Source organism: Coregonus clupeaformis, chromosome 1, assembly GCF_020615455.1.
Source record: "Coregonus clupeaformis isolate EN_2021a chromosome 1, ASM2061545v1, whole genome shotgun sequence".
In the NCBI taxonomy this organism is placed as follows: Eukaryota; Metazoa; Chordata; class Actinopteri; order Salmoniformes; family Salmonidae; genus Coregonus; species Coregonus clupeaformis.
This window is the reverse complement of record NC_059192.1, coordinates 38,370,659-38,390,738: the sequence shown is the minus strand read 5'-3', so window position 1 is coordinate 38,390,738 and position 20,080 is coordinate 38,370,659. Positions and strand designations below refer to the sequence as shown.

The window sequence follows — 20,080 nt, the reverse complement described above, 5'->3', positions numbered from 1 at the left end:
TCAATAACCTATAGTTGCATCATACAACCCATATATGTTTTGATTTCTAAGACATTCTAAGGTTTGTATCATTCACAACTAAAGTTGCCAAATAACTCTAAATCTAGCGTGTTTCAAATTATCACTTTTGCGCTCATTGTCACGAATTCCACCGAGGCTGCTCCTCCTCCTTGTTCGGGCAGGCTTCGGCGTTCGTCGTCCCCGGAGTACTAGCTGCTACCGTTTGATGTTCTCTATGTTTGTTTGGTTTTGTCTTGTTGGTGCACCTGTCTCGTATTATGTATGGATTATGTCACCTATAAGTTTCCTTTGGTTTTGTTTGCAGTTGTGTGTTGTTGTACGCCTGTCCGTTTGGTGTATCGTTATTGTGTTCTCGAGTATTTAGTCTTTTACGCACTGTTAGCGTAATTGCTCGCCTCCTGTGTTAGAGGCACGTTATTTTGGTTATTGCCTTTTTGACTTTTAAAGTCGTTGCGACTAAGCTTCTGTGTCCTGCGCCTGACTCCCACACCGCATCCACATCAGCCGTGACAGAACAACACACCATACTATGGAGTCAGCAGGAGCAGCTGCGCCGACCGAGTCGCTGGAGGATCGGGTCAGCTGCCAGGACGCCAGGATCCAGCAACTCGGCTCCGCCATGCAGGAGGTGATGAAAACACCCTGCGCCGATGGGAAAGGGGAGGCGTGCCCACACCTCCTCCTACATTACCACCACCATCGGCCAGTCCCACCAGACCAGCTCCGGAATCCAGTGGGATTCGGCTCTTGCTCCCGAGGGCGTATGATGGCACCGCAGCCGGGTGTCAGGGGTTCCTCCTTCAGGTGGAACTCTACCTGGCCACCATACACCCGGCGCCCTCGGGATATGAGAGCGTTTCCGCCCTCATGTCCTCTCTCTCCAGCAAGGCGTTGGAGTGGGCCAACGGCGAATGGAGGGGAATAGACGCCGCCACCATCAGCTACGCGGAGTTCTCCCGCCGCTTCAGGGCTGTTTTCGATCACCCTCCTGAGGGTAAAGCGGCGGGGGAGCGTCTGTTCCACCTCCGACAGGGGAAGAGGAGCGCACAGGAGTTCGCCCTGGATTTCCGGACTCTAGCGGCGGATGCGGGGTGGAATGAGAGGGCCCTCATCGATCACTATCGGTGTAGCCTGCGTGAGGACGTTCGTCGAGAGCTGGCCTGCAGGGACACCAACCTGTCCTTCAACCAGCTAGTGGACATGTCCATCCGTCTGGATACCCTGCTGGCCACCCGCGGATGTCCCGAGTTGGGGCCGTCCATTCCATCCCCCAGCACCTCCGTGCCGAGCCCTATGGAGCTCGGGGGTGCTGGCGCTAGAGAGAGAAGGAGAGAGAACCCGAGGGGGGCCGTCCCCTGCACCAGCTGTGGCCGTGGAGGACACACTGCGGCTAGGTGCTGGAGAGGGTCTCCAGGGAATCGGGGCAACAGGTCGCGCACTGGGGAGTCATTTCAGGTGAGTAGGCGCCCCACTCACCCAGAGCTCTCTGTTGTTCACTTGTGTATACCTGTGGTATTTCCTCAGGTTGCATCTCATTCCCAGCATAAGGCGCTAGTCGATTCAGGCGCAGCTGGGAATTGTATTTATCGGAAATTTTGTTCTAAGTTAGGGATTCCCCTCCTGCCCGTTGATGCACCTTTTCCTGTCCATGCCCTAGATAGCCGCCCGTTGGGATCTGGGTTGATTAGGGAGGTCACAGCGCCAATAAAGATGAAGACGCAGGGGGGTCATGAGGAGATTATTCAGTTGTATCTAATTGACTCCCCTGCGTATCCCGTGGTGCTGGGGCTTCCTTGGTTAATCACCCATGACCCCACCATTTCGTGGCAACAGAGGGCTCTCAAGGAATGGTCTGGCCAGTGTGTTGGGCGATGTTTAGGTGTTTCCGTTGGGGCGACCACGGTGGAGAGTCCGAACCAAGTGCCCGCAATGCACATTCCCCCTGAGTATGAGGATTTGGCACTCGTGTTCAGCAAGACGAGGGCGACACGATTGCCACCTCAGACAGGGAGATTGTGCGATAAACCTCCAGACAGGTGCAGCACTCCCGCGGAGCCATGTGTATCCTCTGTCTCAAGAGGAGACGGCGGCTATGGAGACATACATAGCTGAGTCCCTGAGACAAGGATACATACGGCCCTCCACTTCCCCTGCGTCCTCGAGTTTATTTTTTGTGAAGAAGAAGGATGGAGGGTTGCGCCCGTATATTGATTACCGTAGTCTCAATCAGATCACTGTGAAATACAGTTACCCTCTTCCTCTGATTACGAGTATGACTGAATCATTACGCGGAGCGCGTTTCTTCACAAAACTGGATCTCAGGAGCGCTTATAACTTGGTGCGCATTAGGGAGGGAGATGAATGGAAGACGGCATTTAGTACCACCTCAGGTCATTATGAGTATCTTGTCATGCCATACGGGTTAATGAATGCTCCTTCAGTCTTCCAATCATTTGTGGAAGAGATCTTCCGGGACCTGCATGGGCAGGGAGTGGTAGTGTACATTGACGACATCCTAGTGTACTCTGCTACACGAGCCGAGCATGTAGCCCTGGTGCGCCGAGTGTTGGGTAGGCTGTTGGAGCATGATTTGTATGTCAAGGCAGAGAAATGTCGGTTTTTCCAGGAGTCCATCTCCTTCTTGGGTCATCGGTTGTCAGCGTCAGGGGTGAAGATGGAGATTGACCGTGTGTCAGCCGTGCGTAACTGGCAAACCCTAACCACTGTTAAAGAGGTGCAGCAGTTTTTGGGTTTTGCCAATTACTACCGGAAGTTATCCGGGGTTTTGGACAGGTAGCAGCTCCCATTACTTCCCTGCTGAAGGGGGGCCCGGTGCGTTTAAAGTGGTCGGCTGAAGCGGACAGGGCGTTTTGTAAACTGAAGGACCTGTTCAATTCGGCTCCGGTGCTGGCTCACCCGGACCCCGTTTTAGCGTTCCAGGTAGTGGTGGACGCGTCAGAGGCCGGTATTGGGGCAGTACTGTCGCAACGCTCCGGCACGCCTCCTAAGCTCCGTCCCTGCGCTTTTTATTCTAAAAAGCTCAGCCCGGCGGAACGTAATTATGACGTAGGGGACAGGGAGCTGTTAGCCGTGGTTCAAGCCCAAAAGGTGTGGAGGCATTGGCTTGAGGGGGCTCAACACCCTTTTCTCATTCTGACTGACCATCGTAACCTGGAGTACATCCGGGCAGCTAGGAGATTGAACCCTCGTCAGGCTAGGTGGGACATGTTTCTGACCCGGTTCGTTTTTAAGATCACTTACATCCCAGGGTCCCAGAATGGTAAGGCAGACGCCCTGTCCCGGCGGTATGACACAGATGAGAGGTCCATTGAGCCCACTCCCATACTGCCGGAGTCTTGTCTGGTGGCACCGGTGGTATGGGAGGTCGATGCGGAAATTGAGCGGGCGTTACGCACCGACCCTACTCCCCCAGAGTGTCCAGTGGGTCGAACGTACGTGCCGCTCGAGGTCCATGATCGTCTCATTTATTGGGCTCATACGTCACCCTCCTCTGGACATCCAGGTATTGGCCGGACAGTGCAATGCCTTAGTGTTAAGTACTGGTGGCCAACATTGGCTAGGGACGTGAGGGTTTATGTTTCCTCCTGCTCGGTGTGCGCTCAGTTTAAGGCGCCTAGACACCTGCCCAGGGGGAAGTTACAACCCCTGCCCGTTCCACAACGGCCGTGGTCTCACCTCTCGGTGGACTTTGTCACAGACCTTCCCCCCTCTCAGGGGAATACCACTATTCTGGTCGTTGTGGATCGGTTCTCTAAGGCCTGTCGTCTCATTCCAATGCCGGGTCTCCCTACTGCCTTACAGACCGCTGAGGCTTTGTTCACCCACGTCTTCCGGCACTACGGGGTTCCCGAGGATATAGTGTCTGATCGGGGTCCCCAATTCACCTCTAGAGTCTGGAGGGCGTTCATGGAACGCTTGGGGGTCTCGGTTAGCCTTACCTCGGGTTACCACCCTGAGAGTAATGGGCAGGTGGAGAGAGTGAACCAGGATGTGGGTAGGTTTCTGAGATCATATTGCCAGGGCCGGCAGGAGGAGTGGTCGGGGTATATCCCCTGGGCAGAGATGGCTCAGAACTCTCTTCGCCACTCCTCTACTAACCTGACCCCTTTTCAGTGCGTGTTAGGGTATCAGCCGGTTCTGGCACCATGGCATCAGAGCCAGATCGAGGCTCCTGCGGTGGATGAGTGGTTTCGGCGCTCGGAGGAGACGTGGAACGCTGCACACGTACATCTGCAGCGGGCCATCCGCAGGCAGAAGGCGAGCGCCGATCTCCACCGCAGTGAGGGTCCTGTATACGCCCCGGGAGATCGAGTCTGGCTCTCGACTCGAAACCTGCCCCTTCGCCTGCCCTGCCGGAAGCTTGGCCGGCGGTTTGTGGGGCCATTTAAAGTCCTTAGGAGATTGAACGAGGTGTGTTACAAGTTGCAATTGCCTAATGACTATCACATTAACCCCTCATTCCATGTGTCTCTCCTCAGGCCGGTGGTAGCTGGTCCACTCCAGGAGTGTGAGATAAGAGAGACCCCTCCGCCCCCACTGGACATCGAGGGGGCTCCGGCGTACTCAGTCCGGTCCATCGTGGATTCGAGACGTCGGATGGGGGGTCTACAATATCTCGTGGAGTGGGAGGGGTACGGTCCAGAGGAACGGTGCTGGGTGCCTAGGAGGGACATTTTAGATCCATCCCTCCTGACTGAGTTCCACCGGAGTCATCCTATGCGCCCTGCTCCACGTCCTCCTGGCCGTCCCCGAGGCCGGGGTCGGCGCACGGCTGGAGCCGCGCGTCAAGGGGGGGGTACTGTCACGAATTCCGCCGAGGCTGCTCCTCCTCCTTGTTCGGGCAGGCTTCGGCGTTCGTCGTCCCCGGAGTACTAGCTGCTACCGTTTGATGTTCTCTATGTTTGTTTGGTTTTGTTTTGTTGGTGCACCTGTCTCGTATTATGTATTGATTATGTCACCTATAAGTTTCCTTTGGTTTTGTTTGCAGTTGTGTGTTGTTGTACGCCTGTCCGTTTGGTGTATCGTTATTGTGTTCTCGAGTATTTAGTCTTTTACGCACTGTTAGCGTAATTGCTCGCCTCCTGTGTTAGAGGCACGTTATTTTGGTTATTGCCTTTTTGACTATTAAAGTCGTTGCGACTAAGCTTCTGTGTCCTGCGCCTGACTCCCACACCGCATCCACATCAGCCGTGACACTCATATGCGCACTCGATCCTAAATGGGAATTATATTATTTATATTTTATTCAGCTAAGTTGAATTATATTGTTCTTACAATAAAATTATATAATATAAAATAATGGCACGGGACTTATAAGCATATCTTGTCTGCTAAATTAACAAGCCTACAGCCTATGGCATGGCGCATAGCCAGATAACATACAGTAGTGTAACTCATACTCTGTTCTTCTGAAATACATTTTCTTCATATCATGTTTCTTTAGACCTGCCTAAAATAAATAATGGATTTATTGTGATGGTGTATATTACATTGATTTATTAGACTTTAAAATGTAGATGTTTCAAAGGCCCGTATCAGCGGCTTGTAAGCGTTGAGGCCTGGAGATGATAAATGTGTATTCAATTACCGTGAGACCCTCAGTCTTTTGCATGACAATAACTGGCTGACAACATTTCATGACCACCACAGCCCTAATCAAGATGAGTGATTATGTGCCTTGACTGGCTCAAGCTGATCCCTAAAACATACTGATTAACAGTGTTGTGGCTGCTGACTGACTGGTACTCACAGGAGGAGTGGCTGCTGGGGAAACTCTTGCGTCCCTCTGACACCAGGTCTGGTTCTCCGGTGCACAGCATTGTAACATTCACCTGTCCATCTGGGAAACAGCGCTGGAAGTAGTCTGGCCTGGGTCTGTAGGGAAAGGAAAAAATACACTTAAATCAATCGCTCTCTTAAAAAGTGGTTTGTTATTGCTTATGCCACCTGAAGTTAACTTTCAATACATGTCAAAGGCATTTTGTTCAATTTTGAAAATGCCACAGCATAACTGAATGTGAATGCCAATTAATAATATATAATAATAATAATAATAATAATAATAATAATAATAATATGCCATTTAGCAGACGCTTTTATCCAAAGCGACTTACAGTCATGTGTGCATACATTTTTACGTATGGGTGGTCCCAGGGATCGAACCCACTACCCTGGCGTTACAAGCGCCATACTCTACCAATTGAGCTACAAGGTACTCTGCTTTGACATATAAACCAACATTTTCCCAAACGGTGTTTGAGTCTAGTTGGTGTATTGCATTATGTATTTACCTGCCAACTATCAACTTGATAGTGTTTGTGAAGACTCCATTCAAAGCCAGAGCAAGTGAGACAGCTGTAGGACAGAGAAAAACAACTAGAGACAGAAACAGGTTTTACAGAAACACAGAGTAAAACACAACACAGCACTTACAACCCCAACAATAAACATGAGTCAGAGGGCAGAGATGAATGATATTCAATGGGGAGTAAATTCTGCAAACTTTTTTGCTGCATTGTACTGTTTTCCTTTGCCGCTGTGGTAGAGATTCTGGACCGGTGCCAGTTATCCTGCCTCTAATTTAGTATTAAAACAGACCATTAAAGGGACAATTTGCGATTGGTACACCCATTTTTTTTATTTATTAATGATTTATACCCATTTATTCTTAAATAATAAAACATTTTTTTAAACTAATGTTTTAAGTGAAATATTAGCTTTTGTCTGAAGACGAAAAAGACAGGAAATTCAAAAGCTAATTTGACTTATGCACTGATAAGGCTTTTCAGCATAAGCGGCGTGACTACTGCTGGAGTACTGTAGCTTTATTGATCTACTATACTTTAACAACAGATGTACTCACATTGGATGGGTTGATTAGGATTCAAACCATCTCTCAAACAGCCTAATACATAACCTTAGAGTAGGTTTACCCCATTCATTTTGTAGCTATACATGGTTTATGTTCCTGTTATAAACAATGGCGTAATGCAACCTTATATTTGGGGTTATGATAGGGTAAGACAGTTGTGCTATGCTCTTGAGACATTTATAAGTTATAGTTATTTGAATGGTCAATCTGTGATTGCGTCATACATTTTGTTGACTTTTACATTATTTACACACACCCATTGATTCTTGAGTAATATAACTTATATAAGAAATGCCTCATGAGCTTAGTCCAATTGTCATACCCAATCAGAACCCAAAATACATGCTTGTTCTATGCAATTATTTGTAAACAATGCAATTTAAACAAACACTGTTTAGACTCTGAATATGGTTAAAATTGTCATTTTGTATCCATAGCTCTATCAATTAATTTGAGAATGATTACATTTCTCCACCCTTGTCAGGGACAAGATTGTAGACCTACACAAGGCTGGAATGGGCTACAAGACCATCGCCAAGCAGTTTGGTGAGAAGGTGACAACAGTTGGTGCGATTATTAGCAAATGGAAGAAACACAAAATAATTGTCAATCTCCCTTGGCCTGGGGCTCCATGCAAGATCTCACCTCGTTGAGTTGCAATGATCATGAGAACGGTGAGGAATCAGCCCATAACTACACGGGAGGATCTTGTCAATGATCTCAAGGCAGCTGGGACCATAGTCACCAAGAAAACAATTGGTAACACACTACGCCGTGAAGGACTGAAATCCTGCAGCGCCCGCAAGGTCCCCCTGCTCAAGAAAGCACATATACAGGTCCGTCTGAAGTTTGCAAATTAACATCTGAATGATTCACAGGAGAACTGGGTGAAAGTGTTGTGGTCAGATGAGACCAAAATGGAGCTCTTTGGCATCAACTCAACTCGCCGTGTTTGGAGGAGGAGGAATGCTGCCTATGACCCCAAGAACACCATCCCCACCGTCAAACATGGAGGTGGAAACATTATGCTTTGGGGTTGTTTTTCTGCTAAAGGGACAGGACAACTTCACCGTATCAAAGGGACGACGGACGGGGCCATGTACCATCAAATCTTGGGTGAGAACCTCCTTCCCTCAGCCAGGGCATTGAAAATGGGTTGTGGATAAGTATTCCAGCATGACAATGACCCAAAACACACGGCCAAGGCAACAAAGGAGTGGCTCAAGAAGAAGCACATTAAGGTCCTGGAGTGGCCTAGCCAGTCTCCAGACCTTAATCCCATAGAAAATCTGTGGAGGGAGCTGAAGGTTCGAGTTGCCAAACGTCAGCCTCAAAACCTTATTGACTTGGAGAAGATCTGCAAAGAGGAGTGGGACAAAATCCCTCCTGAGATGTGTGCAAACCTGGTGGCCAACTACAAGAAACGTCTGACCTCTGTGATTGCCAACAAGGGTTTTGCCACCAAGTACTAAGTCATGTTTTGCAGAGGGGTCAAATACTTATTTCCCTCATTAAAATGCAAATCAATTTATAACATTTCTGACATGCGTTTTTCTGGATTTTTTTGTTGTTATTCTGTCTCTCACTGTTCAAATAAACCTACCATTAAAATTATAGACTGATCATTTCTTTGTCAGTGGGCAAACATACAAAATCAGCAGGGGATCAAATACTTTTTTCCCTCACTGTACATGATTTGCTTTTTAAACATGGAGATGGTGATTGGACATGGTTGACAGCCTAACATGAGTAAAATAGCACCATGCTCTACCAACTAAGCTACAGAAGACCACATCGTTCAATCCCTATTTTATTGTGCATGGTCCAGTTCTGCGTAACATTCTTTGATGACACCAGGCCAGGGATAGAAGATAACGGGAGGGTGCTTAGGCTACTGTCAGGGTGCTTCATTTGATTGAAACAAACTGTCTTTTTGGCATGATCAGGGTTGTAATAGGAGTTGAGTTTATATGACCTGATTAAATGTATCCACACATTTACAGAGAACTGTCTGGTCTGTACGTTCCGACATTTAAATAGTTAACCTCAAAGTCTAAGCCGTTGGGTGGGAGGGGTGGGCTGAATTGGCTACATTGGAAAATCATAAATCACAAACACAGTTGGGTCACCTGCTATGGTCCTCCCTTCCACTGGTATACTATTAAGTTCAGCTCACAACTGTTTATTTTCTCTGTCATCTGGTGGTCAAACCAAGTGTGTTAAAACAGTCTGAGTTTGGACAACCCCCTCCCTCTCTCTGCCTTTCCCTCTCCAGTTAATGTCACCTCTTCCAGATCTTACTTTCACCTACCCATGAGCCCCATCTCTTCCATTTACTTAAATCAGCATCCTCACCCACTGAGCACCGACCGACACCGGAAGTCCATGGACGTTGAAATTGGGTCAGTCCACCCTGGCCTTGATGTTTTACAAGTTTCGATAGCACAGTACAGGGAGTAGAGCACAATACAATACAATACAGCAGGGGTGTCAAACTCATTCCATGGAGGGCCTAGTGTCTGCTGGTTTTTCCATTCAATTAATACTTAGACAACCAGGTGAGTGAAGTTCCTTTACAAAAACTAATTTAGTGGAAGAACTGTGCAGATGCAAAATTTGCTAACGGACATACCTAAAAATCTCCCTCAGGTTTTTATGTGACCACGTTTTTCTAAAACTATGTTAAATATCTCCTCCAAATTAAGATTCAAAGATGTCATTTTAGAGACATCAACTGTAAGTGCTGTTATTGTGACGTGGAAACGTATAAGAGCAACAACGGCTCAGCCGCGAAGTGGTAGGTCAAACAAGCTCACAGAACAGGACCACAGAGTGCTGAAGTGCGTAGAGCGTAAAAATTGTCTGTCCTCGGTTGCAACACTCACTACCGAGTTCCAAACTGCCTCTGGAAGCAACATCAGCACAATAACTGTTCCTCGGGAACTTCATGAAATGGGTTTCTATGTCCGAGCAGCCGCACACAAGCCTAAGATCAACATGCACAATGCCAAGCTTCAGCTGGAGTGGTGTAAAGCTCGCCGCCATTGGATTTTGGAGCAGTGCAAACGTGTTCTCAGTGCAAACGCTTCACTATCTGGCAGTCTGACAGACAAATCTGGGTTTGGCGAATGCCAGGAGAAGGCTACCTGCCCTAATGCATAGTGCCAACTGTAAAGTTTGTTTGAGGAGGAATAATGGTCTGGTGCTGTTTTTCATGGTTCGGGCTAGGCCCCTTGGTTCAAGTGAAAGGAAATCTTAACGCTACAGAATACGATTACATTCTAGACGATTCTGTACTTCCAACTTTGTGGCAACAGTTTGGGGAAGGCCCTTTCCTGTTTTAGCATGACAATGCCCCCGTGCACCAAGCAAAGTCCATACATAAATTGTTTGTCGAGATCGGTGGGAAGAACTTGACTGGCCTGCACAGAGCCCTGACCTCAACCACATCGAACACCTTTGGGATGAATTGAAACGCCAACTGCGAGCCAGGCCTTATCGCCCAACATCAGTACCCGACCTCACTAGTGCTGAATGGAAGCAAGTCTGCGCAGAAATGTTCCAACATCTTTTGGAAAGCCTTCCCAGAAGAGTAGAGGCTGTTATTGCAGCAAGGGGGGGACCTTGAGATGTTCGACGAGCAAGTGTCCACATACACTACATGACCAAAAGTATCACTATCTTAAATTGACAGATTTCTATGGGGATTTTTTTTTATTATGCTTCAATTAAAGGGTGTTGCTTGCGCTACTCTGTTGCACTAAAACCATGTGTGGTTATTATGAGGAGGACAACATCTATTGTTGGCTTCAACTTGGCTTTCCATACAAAATCTTCCATTACAAAAGGAACCTGTTTTTTGGTCGCCTTCTCATTATAAAAACAGCAATTGGTGAGATTAATGCTACAGCTATTCATAATTAATGGGCAGTTGTAACCTATAACATACCTCGTTCAATCTCCTCAGGACTTTAAATGGCCCCACAAACCGCCGACCCAGCTTCCGGCAGGGCAGGCGAAGGGGCAGGTTTCGGGTCGAGAGCCAGACCCGATCTCCCGGTGCATACACCGGAGCCTCACTGCGGTGGCGATCGGTGCTCACCTTTTGCCGCCTGATAGCCCGCTGCAGATGGACATGCGCAGCGTTCCAGGTTTCTTCCGAGCACCGAAACCACTCGTCCACCGCAGGGGCTTCGATCTGGCTCTGATGCCAAGGTGCCAGGACCGGCTGATAACCTAGCACACACTGAAAAGGCGCAAGGTTAGTTGAGGAGTGGCGGAGTGAGTTTTGGGCTATCTCTGCCCAGGGGATATATCCCGACCACTCCCCCTGCCGGTCCTGGCAATAGGACCTCAGAAACCTACCCACATCCTGGTTCACTCTCTCCACCTGCCCATTACTCTCAGGGTGAAAACCTGAGGTAAGGCTAATAGAGACCCCCAGACGTTCCATAAACGCCCTCCAGACTCTAGAGGTGAACTGGGGACCCCGATCAGACACTATATCCTCAGGTACCCCGTAGTGCCGGAAGACGTGGGCGTCAGCAGTTTGTAGGGCTGTAGGGAGACCTGGCATAGGAATGAGACGGCAGGCCTTCGAAAACCGATCCACAATGACCAATATCGTCGTGTTCCCCTGGGAGGGGGGAAGGTCCGTGACAAATCCACCGATAGGTGAGACCACGGCCGTTGTGGAACGAGTAGGGGTTGTAATTTCCCTCTGGGCAGGTGTCTTGGCGCCTTACACTGGGCACACACCGAGCAAGAGGAAACATAAACCCTCACATCCTTAGCTAAAGTGGGCCACCAGTACTTCCCACTAAGGCAGTGCACTGTCCGACCAATACCAGGATGACCAGAGGAGGGTGACATGTGAGCCCAATATATCAATCGATCACGAACCTCGAGCGGCACGTACTTCCTACCCTCTGGACACTGTGGGGGAGTAGGATCGATACGTAACACCCGCTCGATGTCCGCATCAACCTCCCACACCACCGGTGCCACCAGACAAGACTCTGGAAGTATGGGAGTGGGCTCAATGGACCTCTCCTCTGTGTCATATAGTCGGGACAGGGCGTCTGCCTTAGCGTTCTGTGACCCTGGTCTATAGGTGAGCGTAAATACAAATCGGGTAAAAAACATAGCCCGGATGTACTCCAGGTTACGATGGTCAGTCAAAATGAGAAAAGGGTGTTTAGCCCCCTCAAGCCAATGCCTCCACACCTTCAGTGCTTGGACCACAGCTAACAGCTCCCTGTCCCCCACGTCATAATTGCGCACCGCCGGACTGAGCTTCTTAGAAAAGAAAGCACAGGGGCAGAGTTTTGGTGGCGTATCCGAGCGCTGAGACAGTCCAGCACCGATCCCAGCCTCGGACGCATCCACTTCAACTTGGAACGCCAAAGAAGGATCCGGATGTGCCAGCACTGGAGCCGAGGTAAACAGGTCCTTCAGATGTCTAAAAGCCCTGTCCGCCTCAGCCGACCACTGCAGACGCACCGGACCCCCCTTTAGCAGGGAGGTAATGGGAGCTGCTACCTGTCCAAAGCACCGGAGAAACCTCCGGTAGTAATTGGCAAAACCCAAGAACCACTGCACTTCCTTCACCGAGGTGGGAGTCTGCCAATTGCGCACGGCTGATACGCGGTCAATCTCCATCTCCACCCCTGACGCGGACAACCGGTGTCCCAGGAAGGAGATGGACTCCTGGAAGAACAGACATTTCTACGCCTTCGCATACAAGTCATGCTCCAACAGTCTACCAAGCACCCGATGAACCAGGGACACATGCTTGGCTCATGTAGCGGAGTATATTATAATGTAATCAATATACACCACTACACCCTGTCCATTCAAGTCCCGGAAAATCTTGTCCACAAACGATTGGAAGACTGAAGGAGCATTCATTAAACCGTATGGCATGACGAGGTACTCATAGTGACCCAAGGTGGTACTGAATGCTGTCTTCCACTCATCTCCCTCCCTAATGCGCACCAGGTTGTACACACTCCTGAGATCAAACTAGCGCCTTATGCTGGGAATGAGGAGAAACCTCGGGAAACACAACTTTAATACATATATGCGCAACAGGGAGCTCTGGGTGAGTTGGGTGCCTACTCACCTGGAATGACTCATCAGTGCGCTGCCTACTGCCTCGATTCCTAGGAGACCCTCCCCAGCACTGACCAGCAGTGTGTCCTCTGCGGCCACAGTTGGTGCAAGGGACGGCCTCTCTCCTGGTCTCCCTAGAACCAGCACCTCCGAGCTCCATAGGGGTCGGCTCGGATGTGCTGGGGGATGGATTGGACAGCCCTGAATCCGGACGTCCGTGGGTAGCCAACAGGGTATCCAGACGAATGGACATGTCCACCAGTTGGTCGAAGCTGAGGTTGGTGTCCCTGCAGGCCAATTCCTACAGGCTACATCTGTAGTGGTCGATGAGGGCCCTCTCATTCCATCCCGCGTTGGCAGCCAGCGTCCGGAAGTCCAGTGCGAACTCCTGCGCGCTCCTCCTCCCCTGTCTGAGGTGGAATAGACGCTCACCTGCCGCTTTACCCTCAGGTGGATGATCGAATACTGCCCTGAAGCGGCGGGTGAACTCCGCATAGTTGATAGTAACGGCGTCTATTCCCCCCTACTCGGCGTTGGCCCACTCCAGCGCCTTGCCAGACAGACAGGAGATGAGGGCGGACACGCTCTCGTATCCCGAGGGCACCGGGTGGATGGTTGCCAGGTAGAGTTCAACCTGGAGCAGGAAACCCTGACACCCTGCAGCTGTGCCATCATAAGCCCTTGGGAGCGAGAGCCGAATCCCACTGGACCCCGGAGGTGAAGCGATGGGCATCGCCGATGGTGGTGGTATCATCGGAGGAGGTGTAGGCAGACCTCCTCTTTCCCATCGCTCCATTGTGCTCACCACCCGTTCCATGGCGGTGCCGAGCACCTGGATCATGGCCGCTTGTTGTTCGACGCGTTCCTCCATTGATCCAGCTGGCACTGCCGCTCCTGCTGACTCCATGTATGGTGTGTGATTCTGTCATGGTGACGTGTATGCGGTAAACGAAGTCAAGCGCAGGACACAGAGCTACTGGCAGACGTACTTTACTGAACACAGTAATAAAAGTACAAAACAAACCTCCTAACAGGGAGGAACAATAACTCGCACACAAATGCAACTGCCGTCCTAACGAAAAACAATCACACACAATACACCAGAAGAGACAGGGGGTTATAAAGGGAATACAATGCAACATAATTGGAAACAGGTGGAAACAATAAAGACCAAACAAGACAAACACCGAAACATAGATCGGTAGCAGCTAGTACACCGGGGACGACGAATGCCAAAGCTTGCCCGAGCAAGGAGGAGGATCAGCCTCGGCTGAATCCGTGACACCTCTGTATGCCTATGTAGATATTCCATAAAAAATCTGCCGTTTCCAGCTACAATAGCCATTTACAATATGAACAATGTCTACACTGTATTTCTGATCAATTTGATGTTATTTTAATGGACAACAAATTTGCTTTTCTTTTGAAAACAAGGACATTTCTATGTGACCCCAAACTTTTGAATTGTAGTATATATCACTTGTTGGCCTAAACAGTTGAAGTCGGAAGTTTACATACACCTTAGCCAAATACATTTAAACTCAGTTTTTCACAATTCCTGACATTTAATCCTAGTAAAAATTCCCTGTGATAGGTCAGGTAGGATCACCACTTTATTTTAAGAATGTGAAATGTCAGAATAATAGTAGAGAGAATGCTTTATTTAAGCTTTCATTTATTTCATCACATTCCCATTGGGTCAGAAGTTTACATACACTCAATTAGTATTTGGTAGCATTGCCTTTAAATTGTTTAACTTGGGTGAAACGTTTCAGGTAGCCTTCCACAAGCTTCCCACAATAAGTTGGGTGAATTATGGCCCATTCCTCCTGACAGAGCTTGTGTAAATGAGTCAGGTTTGTAGGCCTCCTTGCTCGCACACGCTATTTCAGTACTGCCCACAAATGTTCTATAGGATTGAGGTCAGGACTTTGTTATGGCCACTCCAATACCTTGACTTTGTTGTCCTTAAGCCATTTTGCCACAACTTTGGAAGTATGCTTGGGGTCATTGTCCATTTGGAAGACCCATTTGCGACCAAGCTTTAACTTCCTGACTGATGTCTTGAGATGTTGCTTCAATATATCCACATCATTTTCCTTCCTCATGATACCATCTATTTTGTAAAGTGCACCAGTTCCTCCTGCAGCAAAGCACCCCCACAGCATGATGCTGCCAACCCTGTGCTTCACGGTTGGGATGGTGTTCTTCGGCTTGCAAGCGTCCCCCTTTTTCCTCCAAACATAACAATGGTCATTATGGCCAAACAGTTATATTTTTGTTTAATCAGACCAGAGGACATTTCTCCAAAAAGTACGATCTTTGTCCCCATGTGCAGTTGCAAACCGTAGTCTGGCATTTTTTATGGCGGTTTTGGAGCAGTGGCTTCTTCCTTGCTGAGCGGCCTTTCAGGTTATGTCGATATAGGACTCGTTTTACTGTGGATTTAGATATTTTGTACCTGTTTCCTCCAGCATCTTCACAAGGTCCTTTGCTGTTGTTCTGGGATTGATTTGCACTTTTCGCACCAAAGTACGTTCATCTCTAGCAGACAGAACACGTCTCCTTCCTGAGCGGTATGACGGCTGTGTGGTCCCATGGTGTTTATACTTGCGTACTATTGTTTGTACAGATGAACGTGGTACCTTCAGGCGTTTGGAAATTGCTCCCAAGGATGAACCAGACTTGTGGAGGTCTACAAATTATTTTATGAAGTCTTGACTGATTTATTTTGATTTTCCCATGATGTCAAGCAAAGAGGCACTGAGTTTGAAGGTAGGCCTTGAAATATATCCACAGGTACACCTCCAATTGACTCAAATGATGTAAATTAGCCTATCAGAAGCTTCTAAAGCCATGACATCATTTTCTGGAATTTTCCAAGCTGTTTAAACGCACAGTCAACTTAGTGTATGTATGTAAACTTCTGACGCACTGAAATTGTGATACAGTGAATTATAAGTGAAATAATCTGTCTGTAAACAATTGTTGGAAAAATTGCTTGTGTCATGCACAAAGTAGATGTCCTAACCGACTTTACAAAACAATAGTTTGTTAACAAGAAATTTGTGGATTGGTTGAAAAACGAGTTTTAATGACTCCAACCTAAGTGTATGTAAACTTCCAACTTCAACTGTATGTCTGTACTGGTACAGATCTACAACTCTCACCAATCCTCCCCCTTGACCCATCTTCCTCTGCTTTCTTCACTGCCTCAGCATATGATAACTTCTGCACTACTCTTCCCCTGGAAACCTCAACCTGCCTCTCTCGCACGGGACATTTCTTATTCCCATCCCCATGGCTCCCATACCACTACTTTCCCCAATGCTACATTTACATTTTAGCAGGTGCTCTTATCCAGAGCGACTTACAGTTTTTTCAGTGAGTGCATACATTTTTCATACTGGCCCCCAGTGGGAATCAAACCCACAACCCTGGCGTTGCAAGCGCCATGCTCTACCAACTGAGCTACAGGAGGCCAGTATGCTACACATTCCTTTGTCTCATGCCCTTCTGCACACCTTGGAACCTCCCTCCTACACAGTGCTGCCACATGCCTATAAGTTTGACACCTGTAACAACATGATGTATTCGGCACATAAGCTCGTACAGGAGAACTTATATATCCCAACTTCACTTTGTCGGGCAAATACTCAACTTCAAAACTCAAAAGAACAGACAATGACTCTTCTGTTTCCCCACTCTCGCCACCCTGTTTGCGTTGCACCAAACGACGAGCATCACAAACACCGGGAATCTTCCCCTTCAGTTGGTCAACTTTTACATTTACTGCTACCCAAGTAATCACTCCTTTCAATGGCACACTTTTCTTGAGAGCGAAATATTTCAAATTTCTTGCCCCCATTTGTTTAACATCACGAGCGCCTTCTCCCTCTGACCATCAGAAACACAAACAATTATCACTAGACCACTTCTGGTTACCCTCACCGATTCCACTCTACCCAACTCTGTTTTCACACACCCTGAAACCACAAATGGATCAGTCAAAAGGCAATGGTCCACTTTTTCCCAAAACTTCACTCCTACTGTCACAGACTCATTTTCATCCTGACCCTCGGTGCAAGCCTCGGGCTCCGAGAACTTCACCACACCTACCACCTCCGATACTTCACCCTCATTCACTTCAATTTTTCCTCCTGTCTTCATCTTAATCTCTTTAAATTTTCTACCATTCTTCTTTAACCAACCTTCTCCCTTTTTTTCGCCATTGTTAACCGACTCAAGCTCACAATCTTCCTCCCTCTCTCTCTTAGACCTTATCTGCCTCTCTTTTTCCCTCCATTCCTACTCCATATTCCAAGTATACGTCTCCTTATGATAATATTGCACTTCTCCTGACATACATCTTGTTCTTGCTTTCTCAAGGGATGCCATTTATGAGGCTCTCCAACCGAATCTTTGTCTAAAGTTACTTCCACTGTACTCCTGGTTCGCACCAGGGGCATCGCTGCCTATCTCTCAATTTTCTTATCTTGTTCTTGGCTAACCCGTCCAAAAAGTTCAGCGCTATGTCGCTGCGCCTCTTCCTCTCTCTGTCGACCGTCCTTCTTTTCAAAGCGGCTACTCCTAGCGCAAATTCTCTGACTAGCGTTCCATCCGAAACTCGTTCCCAAATTGCAGGTACCAATTTCTGGATTTTATATGGTGGTTGGCAACCAACTTTAAGGTGCATTATCGCCACCAACTGGACTGGAATGTGGACCTCATTCATCTTTCAATCATCCACATGGGTTAGTATGCTCCTAAAAAGCAATCAGTAGATGGGAGAGGCGGGACTTGCAGCACGTGCCCGGCTACACAGATGCATGCAACATGGGCGGTTTGGTCAGCATGTTAGGCAATTAAGTGTGCTTAGTTGAGAGACTGTGAGAAGGTCTGTGAAAGGGTTTTGTGCATGCAGGAACAGTAATGTGTAGTGTATGCTAAGAGGAAGGTTGGAGGTAGATCACGATATTGTGATATACCTTAGTGATATTTATATCAAATAACATCATACCAAATTATAGATATTGGTTCTTATCTATAGTAATAGTGTGTTGCTGAAACCAACACAGTAATAATAAAATGTATATCGGTTTACAGTAGTGTTCACAAAGTTTTCCTTGATGATATCAGAAAACATATCTAAAGTAAACTATGTGAAACTCGTGATGCAACCATCATACTTGGTCTAGAGTGTGTTCTTGCCTGGGACAATGGTTATGTCACACTAGAACTGTATCTGTTGTGTAATGAGCACAAATAAAGACAGCTGTACATTGTATTACTTTATTTATTCACCACTGTCTTAATTTAGCTGGTCAGTTTACTGAGAGCATGTGTTATTGGTTTAGCATAAAACATGCTGTAGGCCTCACATGACAATTTCATCTGCCCTGCTCATTTGGATCATTTCACCTAAAAGAGACCATGGCTCTTTATTCAAAATTGGCCTTGAACCATGAAAAAATACCAAACCAATAAAGTAAAGCCTCAAAAGTAGCATATCATTACGTCAGATGGTGAAATGTGATTTCAAATAAATGTTTACCTGACAAAAAGATTGCTCATGGTTGGGTAGGTTAAACATTAGGCTATTAGTAATAACTTTATGTCACCAGATAATATAGCTTATATTAAAATGCCTACACAAATGCATATCCTCAATAAATGTATTTTCTAATGCACAACTACGCATATCAGACTTCAAATAAGTAGTTGCACTGGCAAAACTGAGAAAAAGTGGAATAATGTAAGAAGTATGGAGAAAAACAGCTCGCTGACACAAGCACACTGACTACCCTATAGTTTAGCCCATTTTAAGGAATGTGAATTGTTCTGCTGACTTTCATTAGCTATTGTGAAATACCAAATCAATTAAACAGATGTGTGGGACATGTGAGTTAGTCATAATTGGAGGCAAAAATGCTGACCGGAGACTGCATTTCAGCCTATTTTAATTATTGTTCATTGAGGATGTTTTGTTTTGTTTTTAAGCTAATTTCCTGCAATTCTACATAGCGTAACATGATGCATGACAACATTTGGCCAGGCTTTTTCATGATAATATTAATAGGGAAAATAAAGGAGACTATATTCACAAATGTTTATCTGCTATATACTGTATGTTATAATATTATAGTTTATATGACCCATTAAATATAATTTACAAATTTTTCAGAAAATGATTGGCTCATCAAGAGTCACATATTAGATTACTTCCCAAGCAGTCTTTTTTTGACTCATTGACTATAGAATGTTGTAGCTCAGCTGCTGAATGTCATAAAGACTAACAATATCCCCATGTGTATCAGAATCACGTCTTTCTTGTGGAATTTGCACTTGTTTCTAGCCTAAAGCATCGCAGAGTTAAGTCGTTATAGATCGCTTTATCTAATCAAGATACATATTTTCCCCTTCAAAAGCTTAAACTAACAAGGGGTATGCTTTTTGCCCTTTTCTTTAACAAGAGGTAGGGCATACCCTAACATAGCCCCTCAATTCAAGCCCAACATAACAATAAAAGGATGAGTCAACGTAAGGGTCCATACAGTACATACCAAGACACGCCTCCTTGATTTCTGTCTTATCTGTCCGCCGAATGATCTTCACCACAAATATCACAGCCAACGGAGTGAGAAATGACATCGCCTGCGAAGAAAACAAGAAGAAAACACACATTGCTGTCAATTACAGAAACTCTTAATAATTTCCCAAAGAGGTCCACTAAAGCGTTTTTCCTGGCTTACCATAAAATGACTTTTGTTTCCACTGGGAGTGTGCAGTGTGACATCTACAATGAAGAGTTTTAATCAAAATATTGCTAAATGAGCTTCCATCGACAAGGTTCTTTATTGTGCTCTGGAGTCTCCTGCACTAAAAGGGATAGTTCTGTTTGGTGTTCAGTCGCTGTCACTCCATAGGGGACTTGGGCCATCGCAGCTCCCAGGTAATTATTTCTGCCTAAAAGAGTGTTAATTACTTTCGGCCCCAATTCAATGATCCTGGTTTGCCTTCAGGATCTGCAGTGGATACAAAAAAGGGTTGTAT

At 46.9% G+C, this 20,080-nt stretch overlaps 1 protein-coding gene across 1 annotated transcript in view; it reads right to left on the bottom strand.

Moving 5' to 3' along the window:
• Positions 1-20,080, bottom strand: part of LOC121530620 (phospholipid phosphatase 4-like) — a 147,145-nt gene that overhangs the window by 33,188 nt on the left and 93,877 nt on the right. Inside the window, exons 3-5 of the mRNA XM_045222470.1 lie at positions 19,591-19,681; positions 6,333-6,396; positions 5,792-5,916 (exon numbers count right to left, since the gene is read on the bottom strand). Of these exons, the coding sequence (XP_045078405.1) occupies positions 5,792-5,916; positions 6,333-6,396; positions 19,591-19,681 (280 nt within the window). The remainder of the gene's footprint in view (positions 1-5,791; positions 5,917-6,332; positions 6,397-19,590; positions 19,682-20,080) is intronic.